The 16102-nt window shown below is 56.2% G+C and overlaps 6 protein-coding genes across 6 annotated transcripts; 4 read left to right on the top strand and 2 right to left on the bottom strand.

Annotated features, from left to right (window-relative positions):
- Window positions 1-942: 942 nt before the first annotated feature.
- Window positions 943-2286, bottom strand: GCG54_00010959 (uncharacterized protein; the record flags this gene model as incomplete). Its single annotated transcript, XM_045410869.1, has 2 exons — window positions 943-1129; window positions 1187-2286. 2 exons carry the CDS (start codon window positions 2284-2286, stop codon window positions 943-945), a joined length of 1287 nt encoding a protein of 428 aa, XP_045267927.1.
- A 4308-nt stretch (window positions 2287-6594) lies between these two features.
- On the bottom strand, window positions 6595-7148 carry GCG54_00010958 (uncharacterized protein; the record flags this gene model as incomplete). Its single annotated transcript, XM_045410868.1, has 2 exons — window positions 6595-6816; window positions 6876-7148. The coding sequence occupies 2 exons, from the start codon at window positions 7146-7148 to the stop codon at window positions 6595-6597; spliced, it is 495 nt and encodes a 164-aa protein (XP_045267926.1).
- Window positions 7149-9503: 2355 nt separating this feature from the next.
- GCG54_00010957 (Acyl-CoA dehydrogenase family member 11) lies at window positions 9504-10256 on the top strand (the record flags this gene model as incomplete). Its single annotated transcript, XM_045410867.1, has 2 exons — window positions 9504-9600; window positions 9649-10256. 2 exons carry the CDS (start codon window positions 9504-9506, stop codon window positions 10254-10256), a joined length of 705 nt encoding a protein of 234 aa, XP_045267925.1.
- A 24-nt stretch (window positions 10257-10280) lies between these two features.
- Window positions 10281-11495, top strand: GCG54_00010956 (uncharacterized protein; the record flags this gene model as incomplete). The annotated part of the gene is made up of 1 exon (XM_045410866.1): window positions 10281-11495. The coding sequence occupies one exon, from the start codon at window positions 10281-10283 to the stop codon at window positions 11493-11495; it is 1215 nt and encodes a 404-aa protein (XP_045267924.1).
- An 848-nt stretch (window positions 11496-12343) lies between these two features.
- Window positions 12344-13700, top strand: GCG54_00010955 (uncharacterized protein; the record flags this gene model as incomplete). Its single annotated transcript, XM_045410865.1, has 5 exons — window positions 12344-12406; window positions 12472-12576; window positions 12633-12807; window positions 12861-13002; window positions 13055-13700. 5 exons carry the CDS (start codon window positions 12344-12346, stop codon window positions 13698-13700), a joined length of 1131 nt encoding a protein of 376 aa, XP_045267923.1.
- Window positions 13701-14521: 821 nt separating this feature from the next.
- On the top strand, window positions 14522-15856 carry GCG54_00010954 (uncharacterized protein; the record flags this gene model as incomplete). Its single annotated transcript, XM_045410864.1, has 2 exons — window positions 14522-15399; window positions 15448-15856. 2 exons carry the CDS (start codon window positions 14522-14524, stop codon window positions 15854-15856), a joined length of 1287 nt encoding a protein of 428 aa, XP_045267922.1.
- Window positions 15857-16102: the final 246 nt, after the last annotated feature.

The raw sequence follows: 16102 nt of genomic DNA, 5'->3' as shown, positions 1-16102 counted from the left end.
CCCCCGGCCCGCCGAGCGGGATTGCGGGATTGCGGACAGCGCGATTCCCATCCCGCCAAGTCCTCGCCCACCATCGATCACATTTTCTGGGGTGGTGCCGTGCGGACTCGGCAACGTCAGAAAATTAAAAAACGGCCTGACACCACCACACCACCACCAAGAGCCCCATGTTCCCGTACCTTTCCCCTGAACCAAACCTGCTTGTGTTTTTTTGACGTTTTTGACAAGCACACAAGCTGGGAACGTCGTTCGATTCAGGGCCCTGGTTTTGTCGACTTGGCAAGGCGGGTATTTTGTCGTTTGTAGGTGTGGTGGTGGTAGTGTACCGTGTTGCAGGTGAGTTTAGCCCTGTAAACCGTTGATTCCCGTTTTCCGGCCGCGGCCCCTGGTGGCTTGCATTGGAACGGGCTGCGAGTGTGGTATGTGGTTTATATGGAACTTGGGTTTTTTTTTTTTTTGCCACTCGATTTATGAGCGGGATCTGACTGGGGACTAAGTTGTATATCGAGCTCGGGGGCACGATTTATGGGTGAGTTGTGTTGGTTGTGCTATGTCTACGGTGTTCTACTTGAGATGTTGCTGGTTGTGTTGAACGGAGGGTATCCACCAGACCATGAAGGTGAGCACACGCAATCGTGAGAATACCATGGACAACAACATTTATCTTAACCAATATACATAACAACGCTTTTAATACCATTTGGAAGTTAGCGATGCGCTCAAAACAACACTGAAGTTTTGTTATCTTTGCACTCAATGTGTAGAAATGGGCGCAGGTCATTAATGTCGACAATTTTGGCTGTCTTCACATGTCACATTCATCAAGTCACAATCAAAGGCCAAATTGTGGTAATGCTAATAGTCATTAGGTCATTTAGGCTAGAGTACAAGTCTTGCTGGTATCAAATCCATCATCCATGCGCATTAAGAAGAACTCCGAATTCACAGGCCACGGTGCAGGTCCTGAGCGGACACCTTGCTGTTGCGTCTTGCGCGGTTGTGGCCGTGATCGTCGTGTGCAATCTCAGGCTCGCCAATGTGCTTCGCCAAAACAGAGGGAGGGACCTGAGCGGCATCCGTAGGGTCCTTTGCAGCACCAGTAGTGTTTCTGGTGTCGCGAGTTAGTCTTCTGTTTCGGTGGTCGCACATGCTGGCGCTTGATCGCTTTCGGACGGGTATCGCTTACGACTGGGCGTAGGTCTTGTTGCCGCCAACGGTCTTGCTGCCGTCGAGGTCAGAGTCGACGCGAGGGTCGGCCTTGTTCAGGGCATCAGACTTGTGGGGGCCGGCGGTGCTGGGTGCGGGGCCGGTGCCGTGAACTCCACCAACGGCAGCGCCGGTGTGGCCGACAGCGGAGTGGGTGGTGGAGGTGCCGTGAGTGTTGTGGCTGCCGGTGAGACCGGAAGAGCCGTGAGTGCCAGTGGTGCCAGTAGTGCCGTGGGTGCCGGTCAAACCGGAGCCGGGAGCACCACGGTGGTCGCGGTCAGAGTCAACGCGGGGGTCGACCTGGTTGCTAACACGGCTGCCGTGAGGGCCGTGGGTGCCGGAAGGATCGTCGTAACCGGTGGTGGCGTTGTGGGTGCCAGTCAGGCCAGAGGTGCCGGTGGTACCGTGGGTACCGGTCAGACCGGAAGAACCGTGAGTACCAGTGGTGCCGTGAGTGCCGGTCAGACCGGAAGAACCGTGAGTACCAGTGGTGCCGTGAGTACCAGTGGTGCCATGAGTGCCGGTCAGACCGGAAGTGCCGTGGGTGCCAGTGGTGCCGTGGGTGCCAGTCAGGCCGGAGCCAGGGGCGCCGCGGTGGTCGCGGTCAGAGTCAACGCGGGGGTCGACCTGGTTACCGACGCGGCTGCCGTGGGGGCCGTGAGTACCGGAAGGGTCGTCGTAACCGGTAGTGGTGTTGTGAGTGCCGGTCAGGCCGGAGGTGCCGGTGTGAGTGCCGGTGGTGTTGTGGGAACCAGTCAAGCCGGAGGTGCCAGTGTGAGTGCCGGTGTGAGTGCCGGTAGTGCCGTGGGTGCCGGTCAGGCCACCGGTGCCGGTGGTGCCGGTGTGAGTGCCAGTCGTGCCGTGGGTGCCAGTCAGACCACCGGTGGTACCGGCAGTGTGAGCGTTGGCGGCACCGCCAGTGTAGCCGGCAGGGTTGGCGCGGTGGTCACGGTCGGAGTCGACTTTGGGGTCGGCGGCGTTGGCAGCCTTGGAGCTGTGGGGTCCGGAGGTGCCCTCAGGCTGCTCGTGGGACTTATCGGAGTGGAGAGCCTCCTTGACCTTGTTGACGATGGAAGACATGGTGGATGGTTTCGCGATTTGGGTATCAAGAAAAGACTTCTAAGTTGGTTGAATAGGAAAAAGGTTCTTGTGGTTGTTTGTTGTGAAGGTGGTTGTGTTTTGGGTATCTTGGTTTGTGATGATGAGAGAAGAGAAAACCGGATGAGGGTGGGAGGTTGAGGAGGTTATATAGAACTGGAGGCCATGTCGAGAGAAGGCGCCATCTGCCTCCTGCCTCCTGCCTCTCCCGTGGGAGATCAGGACAGGAAGGGTCGATCGCGATCCAGGCTTGCCGTATGAGGTGGCTGCGGCAGTCAACGGAGGGCAGGAAGGAGTGCTGCCCACCTTGCCTCACGCTGTGACTTGCAACAACCAAGGAAGCTGCATCACCGTGCCTGCGTGCTTGCTGTACCAAACGCCAACGCCATTGCCAGCACCAGCGCCAACCAATACCGACAGGCGCCCGAATGCTTGTTGGAGACGAAGACACGCTTGTGCTCTTACTTCATACATCGTCATAGGTCTTGGGCGCAGCTGTCTCATCGGGATACAAGCTTCATCTGTCAACCACTCGGGACAGGGAGCTGATACGCCGGTGCGTCTCCTCCGGCAGAGACCGGGGCCCCTGGCCAATTGGGGGGCGGCAATGGCCTAGGCCCAGGCTGCCACGGCTGGATGACGACCGGGGGGAAAGCACCTTGGGGAGCTGGCTTGCTTGCGTGACACTGGCGCTTGTTTCCGTCAAGCCTCGTCGATGTGATGGGGCCATTGCCTTGTCGGGGCTTGCAAGGGCTTGGGGGCGAACAGGCGTGGCATTCAGAGTTCTCGATCTGGCTCGGAGACCCTACAAACACGTAAGAAACCAAGGGATTTTCGTCATAAGTGGGAGCAACGGCGGGGTCACGGTGGTTGAAGAGGAGCGAAGATCTGTGGCTAGTGACGTTTAGGGCTGTGGAAGGAGTGAAAAGTGAATACGGATGGCAAAGTTCATGCTCCATACACATGCAGCGTTGCTAGACCTGGACACCTTGCCTCCGATCAGGTACGCTACCCACACGTGGAGGGAGGGAGCTTTGAGCTAGGTACTCCAGCTTCGGTACGTTTCCTCGTTCAAATGCCTGATTTGGTTGACAGACTACCCGCTGGTGGCATGTTCGAACGACACAAGGTCTCAAAAACCAAGCTCCAGAGCTGCCCTCCAGAAACCCGAACAAGCAGCGTACCGTCGCCGCGCGTCGTGTCTCACCGGTCTAGCACGGGCTAAAAGGGTACGAGCTGCAAGACATCGGGGTCGCTGGGTAAATGCGGATCAAACGCAACTTACGGGGCGCGGTTGTACGAGCAGGCACAGAAAAGACGTGCTCTGGTGCTGGGCTGAGGGTTGACGTTCCCGAGAAGGTGAGAACCAAGGCAGCGGAGAGACACTGGACAGAGCTCCCAAGGTCATCCCCGCCAATGACGCAGCGCGGACGCACGGCTGATCCGCCCCTCCTGTGGCGTAAGCTCCCCCCTTGTCACGCTAGTCTGCCAGACGGGGGGCTTGAGTGGCTGGTGACGGCTTAGCGCCAATGACGGGAGATTGTGATGTGGCTAGTGCGTGTCTCTTGGCCCCCAATCCTTCAACCTCTCGGGGCTCGACTGTGGCGTCACCTACCCCACACGATGCGGTCATCGACTTCTCAGCTGTGCATATCGTGGCGCCAGCTCCCCTCAGCAACGCGGTATTGCGGGGCATTACGCCATGCGGCTCTCATCAGACAACACAGTCCGTCCCATCCTGTTTCCGCCGCCAAGGTATCCTCCCACCCATCTCGTCAGCCAAGATACCTCCCTCTCTGTCACTCTGTTCATCTTTGTTTGTGGCTCCGGACTGAACTCCAGCTTGACTGGACATCCCGGAAGGCGAACCCTTACGTTCATCCCTCCTCTGACTCCCGGAAAGAGCCACATGCGATCGCCCAGAATTGGGTCATTGTGAACGGAATTTTGCGCAATTCCCATCCCTCACTCGCTGTCACTTTACACAGCCCGCCGTGCCTTACATCAACTCGTGTCTCAGTACCCCTCTCGTTTCCCTCCTGCGAATTCCTACCCCGCCTTCTTTCTCCCTCCCAGAAAAGGCGTTGCTGCGTGACCTGTTTCTAGAGCCGGGCCCCCTTTGCCGCCAAGCTAAAATAATGCAAGCCAGCCGCCGTTTTCCGCATGTCGTCGCACGTTTTCACAAGAAGCGGTCTCACCACAAAACCTGGCTTTTCTCGCTCCTAGCATCTAGTCCGAGCTCAAGGAAGAGCTAGGGAAGGACGGTAAGCTCGAAGCGGTCTGGTACCTCGGGGCCCTCTAGCAGCCGCAGGACCGGCGCTTCTACAGACCCATGGACCGCGGATCGTAGAATTCTGTACAGATCTCAGCTCTACAGAGAGGCCCTGTACACACAAGGGGAGGCTTCTCGGTTTCCGAGGCCTGCTTGTGGTTTGTCGCGGGATGGGATACGTAATTTCGATTGCAAATGGCACAACGCTGAGAACGGCTAAGGCGAGTGAGCGCCCCCCCGCTTGACCGCTTAACCTCCTCGAAGCGGGCTAGTCGTCTCGGAGGGGGGCACAGGCAAGAATATGGGGAAACCTGTTTGACAGCAAGACCAGCGTCCGAGGCATTTCTGGGGGCCTACGTTCTGGAGCGGTCGAAATCTTGCAGCCATAGGCCAAAAGCCAGTCACGAGAGCGATGCTGATCGGAGACCTGAGCTTGGGAGTTTTATTTGTTTCGGTCGCGGAGACGGGGGCTGTTTTCGGAACGGCATGGCGGCTGCCGATACGAGGCGGTCAGCGAGAAAAATCATGCAACCGAGGCATTTCGTTCCTCCCTCTCCGCTTGAGGCGATTGCTCGTGCAGGTACAGGCCTTGGCTAGCAGTGTGTTTGTGTAGGTGGTCGAGCTGGCTAATTTGCGCGGTTGTACGGGAGATCGATCCTCTTCATCTCGCTTGCTGCCGCTCCGAGAGATGTCGGGATTTCTGTTTTTGCCTTTCGCATCTTCCCCCCCCCCGTCAAAGCTTCGTTTCGAATGTGGACACATACGTCATTTTTGTTCTGGTGAAGACTGGCGATTGCTAAGATACGGTTTCGCGAATTCAATGCTTCACTGTCGAGGCGCCATTAGTACTTTGCAAGTTGGGTGCCGAATTACCCATTGGCGTTAAGACGGTCTCGATCCGAATTGCTCAGGATCTAGACAACGCAAGATCGACACTTCCGAATGACCTAATGTTTTGCGTCAGTTTCTTCATGATGGTTCTAAAATGTAGCACCATTGTATGCCGGTGAATGAGGTGATGCCAGATAATGCAGTGGTTCAGTCGCCCCAAAAAGGCGCCAAGACATACACATTGGTTTGAATTGGAGGATGACTGAGACCGGCCGAAGGAGTTTCTAGCCCTGATAAGAGAAGACTACTACCTGTGGCTCTTCTTTTGATCTCATCACCCACGGGAGATGATGGGAGACGATGGGCAGCTAGTTGACCCAACCTCTAAGATGGATAGATTTTGCAGTAGCGGCGATCCGATTAAGGCGCGGCCGACTCTGCCAAGTCACCGTGTGCCTCTTAATGCTCAAAACAACATATCTCAGTCTGCTAAAGTGAACACATGTAGATAATGATCGTGGATGTCTCGATGAAGCGGCCCCAGAGAGCGCCGTTATGGCGGGGCCGCTGAAGCCAAGCCCCCGGAAGTGGAACCGTTTCCCCGGATCGCCAAGACGTCAGCCGCCGCAACGCCCTACCCGTTCCCGCGGGTGGGTCGCCCGTTTACCGGCATCGGCTGTCCCGCACTAAGCCGATGCGTCTGGCGGTGACATTCCCCGGCTTATCTTATCATACCCAAAGGCGCAAATCTGTATTAGAACTTGGAACAGTAGCTGTGGGTGGGTAACTTGGACGGTGAGGAAACGGGCACAAATGAGACATTGACTCATGGATGTGAATAGACACTGCACGTAGATACGGGTGTAAGCTGATTCGACACGATTGAATGTCGCTTAGTGAAAATTGATTCAAGTGCATTGTGGTATTGTAGCGTGGTATTACAGTAAAGTAGGTAGAATTGTACAAGGTCGTTGGGTATTATGGGGGGTATCAAGTGTTCCAAACCGAAACCTTCAATCTTCCTTCTCATCGCTTCATTAACGTGAAAAATGCCAGCCAAAAGTATCTCTCCCGCTTTGCAGTTCTTCAAGAACCGTGCGTATTATACGAGAACGATAAGACAATGTCCGATGACTTGAGGGCTTGCGACCTCGCGGCATACACATACAAGTTTGCCTAGCTGCTGCTTAAACGCGGGAGTTGTACCAGCGGCGGCGGTGGACGGCAGGGCGGTTGTCGGCAACAGCGGTGCGACGGCGGACCCAGAAGAGGCCGATGAGGGCGGACGCGAGCCAGACGATGGCGGAGAGGAAGGTGAAGGCGATGTTGGCCTTGTGGCGTCCGCAGTCGTCGCCGCGGGGGCTGACATTGCTCCAGTCGAAGACGGGGCCGCAGCCATCACCAATAAGCTGAAAGGCTTCTGTCAGTATTTTTCTTGTGGTAGGTGGTGTGTGGGGGGATGACTTACGTTGACGAGCAGACCAAAGGAGACGAACCAGAGGATGCTGATGAAAATGTCCATGGGCCAGTGGACGAAGCTGCCCGAGAAGGGCAGCAGCCAGACGAGCGCTAACACCATCGCGATGCTGGACACCACGATGGTGTAGATGAAGCGGCCGTTGTCCCACGAGGAGGCGTTGTCGTGGGCGTGGAGGTACGCGCCGGTGATGCCGGTCACGATGGCGGCGAAGGCCAGCTCCGCGGCGCGGAAGATCATTTGCACAATGCGGTCGATCGCCATTTTGGTGGTTTGGTATTGTTACTTTGGGGAAAGGGTAAAGTTGGTTGGTCGGGATGCTGTGTCCGTCGCACAGGGAAGTGTTTGTTGATCTGCTGGTGGTTTGTCTGGTCTGAGGAACAGGAAGGGATGGAGGGAACTGAGATGGATAGTCTATTTATGAACGTCCGGGATGAGCCAAGACAAGACAAGACTCACAAGGTGTGAGAAAATGTCTGGATCGGACCAACAGGAGTCACATCAGGATGACGCCCACGGCCAGAAGCAGGTTTGGAGGAGGAAAATGGGCGGCCACCTCCCTTGACAAACTTACACCGTCATCTCGTCGCCGCGCCGAGATGAGCCAACAGGGCCTTTTCTTCACGGCTCGGCTTTTAGCTTGTATGTGTGCCACTACATGGATAGAACGCGGCACCAGAGCAAACGTGTGAGTAAGAGTAGTGTAACAACAAAGTCCCGAGACCTTCTTTCCTCCTGCAGGACGGGGGTTGAGAAATGCTAGACCCTGCCAAGATCGCTCGCGTATTGCCGGCATCTTAGACGAAGGGAGGGAGGGAACAAGGGGATGTTGGCTAACGTCACTGAGACTGGCATCGCGCAGCGGCTTCGTGGCACGCTCTCGAGAGTCCGTGAGCAGGCCCAGAACCAGCGAAAAATGGACGGCGGCGCTTGGTACCCTGCATATGTGCCATTCAAATGAGGTCATCTGGCTTGGGGAGGAAATGGGCAGACGGGAAGGACGGGTGGGCTAGGGCTGGGAGTGGGCTCTGATAGGGCGGCGCGTGGAGGCAGCCCGGGTCGTGAGGTTTGAAACAAGCCTTTGCGGGGGCCGCGATGGGATGTTGCGACCCTGCAGGCTGGCGACCTATCCTTTTTCTGGCTCTGTTTGTAGACTGCTAGCCTGCTTGGATCAAAGTCATTATGAAATTTGGTATTCTCATGTTGTCAGCCAATGCGCGCGGTCGCCTGGGCGGCAGAAGTAGGTTCAGCGCCAAAGAGCCGAGACACTGAAGCCAAGAAGAAAGAGAGCATCTAGGCCATCATGACTTTCGAGTTTGGGCAAGCCGGGCTTGCTGTGGGATGACCTCATCACGATATTTGTCGCCTGAGACGTACAGCGTCGTAATCTTGCCTCTACAAGCCTGAAAAACAGACCCTGAACTGAGTAATACAAACACGGAAGCCCGGCAGGAACATTTCACGTCGCGACTCACCACCAAGAACGAGGCCCCGACGTTGCGAAACCTGTGGCGATCGCTGTGGCTTTCGACGAGCCCAGAATGCTCCCGATCGGCGAAACGGGCAGCGATGGGCGCATCACAGGACCTGGATGGGGTGATCTGTGTGGCTAGTGCCCTGCCTGGTGACTCAGGAAAAATTCCTTTTCGGGCATGTCGTCGCCCAAGACGCGCAGAAATCAGGACTGCGCGCGTCGCAGGCGGGAAGAAAAGGTGAAGGTGACGTCATTTCTTCATTTCCCTTGGGTGTGTGGTGTTGTTGCGGCAGGGCCATCGGTCCAACCAGCTTCAGCCACACGATTCTCAAGCCCCCCCGGGGCTTGTTGTGGCAGCAAATGAGACCAATTTCTCATGCACGTTTGATGACCGAAGAATGAAGCGGCTGGACCTCCCGAGCTCATCAAACGGCGTCCGCTTTGGTTGCATCGTGTCGTCGTAGCGCCTTTTCTACAACGCTGCAGCGCAGTGCATCGCGAGACTAGAGAGCCCCCTTCATGTCGGTACTTGAGCGCTGGCGCGCCGCCGGGCTGATGCCCTCGAATCGTTACGTAGGGCCAAGCGCCGTGTCCGCTTCATTTCGTTTTCGCGCCGGACTGGTCTCCTAGGCTCTGGGCGGTCGATTTCGAGATGGGTTTTCGATCCGGTCGGTGAGTGGGCCACGCCCACGCGTTCGATTTGGAGGATGATGTTGTCCAAGACTTTAAATGGAAGCTGCCGTGCCGTCTTTCCCTTCGTTGGTCTGGTCCGCAGAGGGAAATACTGTTCATCCGACAGTGAACAACTTGGCGTCGATTCAAGGTTGGGGGAAGGATGCGACGAGATGTGCTGCGCGGAACATGTCCGCGTTTGTGGAGGCATCGCGGAATATTTGACCTCGGTCCGGAAGGTTGTCGGCACTTTGTGGGTCTGTCTACCGGCTTTTACCCCAGACTTCTCGGTGGAGCCCCACAAATTGCCGACCCCGCGTGTCTCACATTGTCCCGGGAGTCTGGATCCATCCTTCCAGCATGAATCTGACAGATATAAGATAGTTTTCGAGGGCTTTAGAGCTTGAATTTCGGTTTGAGATATTGGATTGAAGTGTCACGTGCAGTGTTACGAGTAATCCGAGACCTTCGACATGAAGCCTTCCAGCTCTAATACGGGCTTCTTCCAAGAACTCCCGGTCCTACCGAACCAATTTTTTGACGATGCCAGCTTTCAGAGAGCATTGAGACGTAAGAAATGGTGTCCTGATGATGTGTTCTACTGCTGATTGTGAATAGTATTCGTCCCAAAAGATGTCGTCAGCCGTGTTGAGGTCGAAATCGCCCAACTCGGCGAGGACGTCCTGTCCGACCAGGTTTTCGAATGGGTGACAGAATCTGAACACAACAAGCCGTATCTGAAGGGCAACGGCCGTGATTCTTTCGGGCGGCCAAAAACCGACCTCGTCGTCGGCGAAGGATGGCGCGGTTTGCAGAACTTCGGCATCGCAAAGGGCATCGTCGCCACCGGATACGACACTTCTCTCGGGTCGTCTGCCCGCGTGATCCAGTTTCTGAGAATACACCTCTGGAGCCCCTCAGCGTCGAACGTGACCTGCCCGTCGGCCATGCAAGATGGCGCGGCGAGACTTCTGCAGCTGCACCTGGCTAACGGCGACCTGGATCCGACTCAGCGCAAAGTTCTCGACAACGCCCTGCAGCACCTCCTGTCCAGAGACCCTGCAAAGGCGTGGACTAGTGGACAGTGGATGACTGAACGAATTGGCGGGAGCGATGTGTCGCTTACGGAGACGGTCGCGACGTACGACCCGTCAGCGCAAGCAGGCCTGGCGAACGCCGAGGAGAACGTTCCCCTCGGCCCGTGGTCCATTTCCGGCTTCAAGTGATTCTCGAGTGCTACGGACTCGGCGATGAGCGTCCTTCTGGCAAGAACCCAGAACGGAATTAGCGCGTTTTACGCGCCAATGAGGCGGCATGATCCGTCAGCGAAGACCATGATTGGAAAGTCCAAAGGAACTGGTGGAATGGAGTTGAACGGGGTTCGGATCCAACGACTGAAGAACAAATTTGGTACACAGTCTCTGCCCACCGCTGAGCTAGAGCTGGAGGGCATGAGGGGCTGGTTGCTTGGTAAGGAGGGCCGCGGTATCAACGAGATCAGCACGATTCTCACGCTCACACGGATACACTCCGCCGTGGGTGCTGTGAGTTACGTCGGTCGCGGGTTAGCCATCGCGAGAGCGTATGCCAAGGTCAGGCAAGTCGGCGCCGGACGAGGCAAGAGGATGCTGCTCGCCGAAAGCCCCTTGCACATGCAGACACTGGCAGACATGACCGCAGAGTACCACGGCCTCATGTTGCTCACGTTCTTCACATCCTATCTCCTGGGCTTAGACGAGCACCCTCAGACGAACAAGTCAGGGCTGCCCTCGGCGCTTGCCTCTATAACCCCAGACCAAAAGCACATCGCACCCCTGCTGCGAGTTCTTACGCCGCTCTGCAAGGCGTACGTGTGCAAGAAGTCAATCCCGCTGCTGTACAGCTGTATGGAAGCTCTGGGTGGTGTCGGCTACCTAGTGAATGAGGAAACAGAGTACCTCAACATCTCACGCATCTACCGCGACTGCTGCGTCCTCTCAATTTGGGAAGGAACGACCGATGTACTCGCAACAGATTTCTTGCGGGCGCTGAAACATCCAAAAGGTGGCCAGGAATCCATCGATGCCCTGGACACCCTCCTCGGCAACACGAACAACTGGCCCCAGGTTGCCGAGGCGAGTTCCTCCGCATGGACGCCGTCCGACTCATGGCAATCGGTCAAGACGGGAGTAACAAGGGGTTCGCAAGAGGACCTCGTCGGAGATGCTCGTTCTATTCTGTGGACTGTGGCTGAGGCTCTTACGGGGGTGCTGCTGTACGCGGACGCGAGCAGGGATGGCAGCGAGCCGGCATTCGATATACTCTCTCGCTACAGGATCCGCACCAGAGGCGAGACCTCTGTCGGCAGAGCGGCTAAGGCTTCGGACGAGCCGCAGGGCAGCAAGGAGAGACTCGCGAGGAACCATGCCATCGTGTACGGACGGGCTGGAGGGCCAGAAGTGTCGCCGGCGCTGTCAAAATTGTGATTGATGATGGTGACAGGTTCCCAAGCGCGTGTGTAATTTCAGGATGTGTGCGTGCTGCGAGGCAGGAACGATGTTTTCTCATGGAAATTCCAGTTTTTCTGATCTTCCACGTGGCATCCCGATGCTCCCGTGAAGTCTGACAACGTGTGTACGCAAAGCACAGCTCCCCACGATCGACACGGGATCAATTAACAAAGGGCGCCTTCTCAAGATCGGTGGTTTCGCAATTCCAGACGACGGGCCCAAAGCACAGAAAGCCCTGCCGATTAGGACAGCGCAGCTATGTACGTGCGCGGGTGCAGTGGCTAGTCTGGAATTTCTGTCGCGATGATCCCCTACCACCTATACCTCTGATCGATTTCGAGCCCTCGATTCGCGAGTGACAAGGAGGTCCGAGGGCGGCCCTAGCTCCAATGGCAGAAGGAAAATCTGTTTGATCAGTAGCAATTGGGTTACTTTGGGACTAAATAAAGTTTCAGTCCGGGCGGTGTGTTAGACGTGTCGCTTGCTCCTTTGACCGGGATGATGCTCGCCGAGGTGCGTCTCTTTGTTCGTTGCTGGGTGTATCCCCCCCGCGCCGCCCGTTGTCGTGTCCCCTCTCGACTGCAAAAGAGCAGCAGAATGATTCAAGGAAGCTCCCACCGGGTGTTTCTTGTCCCGTCGCCGTCCAGTATCTCTTGTGAAAATACAAGCTTCTCCCGTCGGCACGAATTTACTCGTCCCATGGGAATGGGTCGTCAATCTGTCCCCACCCCCCACTGAATGACATCTCGCCGACTTCAGCTTACTTCGCTGGTGATATCTGTGCCATCGACGATGCGGATGCCCGACCTTGTCGAGAAGGAAATATGCGGGGGCCAAGTTCGAATGTGCACTTGGAACAGGACGACACTTATCTGCCTGAGGTCTGGGTGAGTCGCGCGTCTCTGCCTCGCCGCTCTTGACTGATGGGATGGATGTTGACAATTGATTCCAGACGTGGTATGCCATCGGAGTGTTCGTGATACTGTTGCGATACGCGGTACGATTTCGAACTGTCGGGTTTCGCGGGTTTCGGGGCGATGACTGGCTTGCTCTGCCTGTGTGTTATCCAATGGGTCTCGCAATGAAAAGAAATTTATGTCTAACAGTCCCTAGTACCTCGCCTTATACTCGTTGAACGTATACATCGTCCAGGTTACGTATCACACGGGCGGGAATATCGACGTTACCGCGGACGCAGTCAAGTCTCTTTCGGAAGACGACGTTCGCATTCTTGAGCTTGGGTCGAAGCTGGAGTTCATCTCTTGGTATTCATACCCAGGATGTATATGTAAGTTTGGCGCATAGTAAAGGCGCGTGGCGCGTTCTAATAACATCGAATAGGGGTGTTGAAGTTTACCGTACTGTTCTTCTATAAGCGCCTGACTCTGGGAATACTTCGACGAAAGACCCTCATCACTTTGTTTTGGTTGTGTGGGCTGTCATATGTCGCTTTGTGCCTGACTGTAACGCTAAGCTGTCAACCGTACGTCCTGCAAACAACATCAAAAGGAAGTGATCTTGACACAAGGTGCTAGGTATTCCGACAACTGGCGAATCCGACCACTACCAGGCCCCGAGTGCACATTCCGACCGCAGAATTTCTGGATGCTCCTGTGGCTGAATATTTTAACCGATGCTGCCCTCCTCTCGATCCCAATACCGATTCTATGGCACCTACGAGTAACCCTGCGCCGCAAGATAGGAGTCGCCATCCTCCTATCTTCAGGCATCTTCGTCATATCGACAGCGATCATCCGAGCGGTGTCCACACTCACCGGAGCGCCATCCGTGATCAACATCAATCGATGGGGCTTCCGCGAACTCGGCGTCGGGCTCGTCACCGTGACGCTTCCCGTGCTGAGCCCCATCTTTACGCGGCCCTTCTGGCGGCGCGGGCCGTATATCCGCGATTACTATGACCGACTGCGAAACCCGAGATCGCCAGTCAACAATGCGAGGTTCGGCAACTGGCTGGGCACGATGGTCCTGCGGTACATTGACGAGGAGGAAGGGGCAGTCTTCCGGGAGCCTGATTCGGCCAAGGCGTTGGAAGATGCCGGGTACCAAGAATACGCGCAGAGGGCAGGATCGGCCAGGAAAAGCAGCAACGAGACATATGAATTGGAGACGACGAGCGGCGGGACGAGCGCGAAAAGCATCACGGGCATCGAACCGGCATGATATACTGATACACACGAAAATAAGGGGAAGGGTACTATGAGCATTTTGGCAGCGGAACAACAGGACAGCATACCCTCGCGTCTGATACACGGTAATGTAATTTATGATATCCTACGCATAAACGGCCTTGAGAAGAAGAATGGAAGAAATTGGAAAGAGTCGATGGTTTATCTCTCGTATTAAGCTCCTAATGACCAGCCTGCTTCGCCATATCAGCGGGCGAGGCGTGAACGGTGACAGTGATGGGCGTACCTCTTACTGCGCACATGTCTGAACAGTCAACGGACTTTCCACAAGACCGGCATTGGTCCGGCGCCCCGTGCAGTCGGCAAGCACGCAAACCGAAAGCACGCATGGGACGTTGTTGGGATGAGTCTATTCGCTTTCGAATTTCATCCAAACTAAAGCGAGATGGGTGCGTACATGACTCAACCAAGGAGGAGCAAGCTGAGCGATTGGCTCGTTGCTGATCAGAGCGCTATGTGCACTGCATGGATTCGTCGACAGCGTTTGTTCACCCTGTCGGCGCCCGAGCCTGCGGTACACCTCTTCTTGCTGCTGTACTGTGATGATGTTGAGTTTGAGGTTAGTCACTGTCCACGAGGAAAAAGAAAGCTTCAGAGGGGCACTCTGTCTCAACGAAGCTCGTGATTGGCCAATTCGATCTGGATTGGACCCCGCGACCCCACGACCCGCGATGACCCCGCCGACCCAAGCTCATGGCTAGCTTCGATGAGAAGTTCTTCAACTTCACTCTCACCCTCACCTGCTAGCCCACGAGTTGACTCCCGAGTGAGAACAACACAACTGTCACCGTCACCATGGAGGACATCGTGCGTGCGTTCAACGCCCTTCACCGGCCACGCACCACTCCCACCGGCCTTCCCAACCACTGGGTCTTTACCGTGAACCACGTGCCGCTTCAACCACCTGGCGATGTCGTCTTCGCCGTTCACCCAGAAAGCAGATTTGTTCTGCAATCTGGACCGGGCCAGATCCTGTCTCTGTCCACCGTCGCCGAGAAAGCTGAAGCCGTCATCCCGCTCCTTCTCAGCACGTTCATCAAGGGCAGCGAATCTCCCGGCGGTAGACAACCAGGCGACCCCATGCCCTTCGCCCCCTGGACCTGGTCAATCGATGAACCCCAACTGTCCGCTGCCATCGAGACCGGCCTCAAGAAGCACGGAGTCACGGAGGAGCTTTGCAAGCTTGGCGCCAGCACCGCCGAAGAACAGGAGATTTTGAAAGACTCGTGGCTTCGTGTCGTGGATAGAATGATGCAGTTCCTGGGAGGAAACATGCCTGCGCAGTCTGCGATCAGCCCGGGCGACCGCTCAAAGTGTCACGGCTGTGGAGCGGACAGCGCCAGCTTCTCGCACTCGCTGAAGAAGTGCTCGGCATGCGGCCAGGCTTGGTACCATTCGCAAGACTGCCAAAAGACGCACTGGAAACAACACAAGCCCACCTGTCTTGCCAACCGCCCGAGCAAGGCCCCGAGAAACGGCACGACCAGCTCGCCCATGGAGGCCATGGGCGGTTCATTCGCGAGCCCATCCATGAACATGAGTGATGATGATGCCGGCGAGGAGGCATACAAGTATTACAACAAGACTGCGCGCGCCAAGCCTGAAGCCCAGGCGCTGATGAGAGAGCTCGGCCTCGCTGTTCCAGGCTCCGGAGCCCCTCCTGAGGGCATCGCGTAAGCTCCATTAAAGGACACGGGAAGGCAATAGCTAACGCCCTGCAGCAAACCAGTGCGCCGCCTCATACTCGCAGGAAAGGACACGCCTGAGAACATGGAGCTGTTCTACGGACCACACTGGCGGGCGGGAATGGGCAAGGAGCACCAGGACAGCAGAATGGAGATCCTCCTGAACCCACCTCGTGGCTCTCCGAGCTATGCGATGAACAAGTGGCTGGATGAGGGAGCGCCTGCGAGATCTCCTCGTCCGGCGACGGAAGACGAGAAGACGAAGATCCAGCAAATCAAGGAGATCCAGGAGAAGGTTCGACAGAGGGTCGGCGCCGGGAAGCAGCCCAGCGGATCTGACATGCAGGCGATTCTTAAGTCGTTCGGAGCGGAATGGGGCACCATGATGCCCCTCTACACGCTCGCCGTCAACACGATGGACCAAGGCGTGCAGGCACCTAACTGAACGCCCTGGTCGATTAGGTAGGAGGTTTAGAGAAAAGTCTGGAGTTAATCGGGATGTAAGGTAGCTTCTTGGTTGAGATGGCGCAAAAAGAAACCCATCGTGGAGCTGAAAATGAAGAAGCAGAGACCGGGTGTCTCTTGTCGCTGTACCGTCTTTCTCGCCCGTGCCTCTTCCTCCTGCACCAAGGGCTCGTCACGTTCGAGTAAAACAAGGCAGACTTACAGCAGCATCGAAGACATAGGCAGT

This window comes from Colletotrichum gloeosporioides (assembly GCF_011800055.1).
Source record: "Colletotrichum gloeosporioides strain Lc1 chromosome Unknown consensus_17, whole genome shotgun sequence".
Classification (NCBI taxonomy): Eukaryota; Fungi; Ascomycota; class Sordariomycetes; order Glomerellales; family Glomerellaceae; genus Colletotrichum; species Colletotrichum gloeosporioides.
Note: the sequence above shows the minus strand (reverse complement) of the source record. Positions and strands in the feature narration are given on the sequence as shown.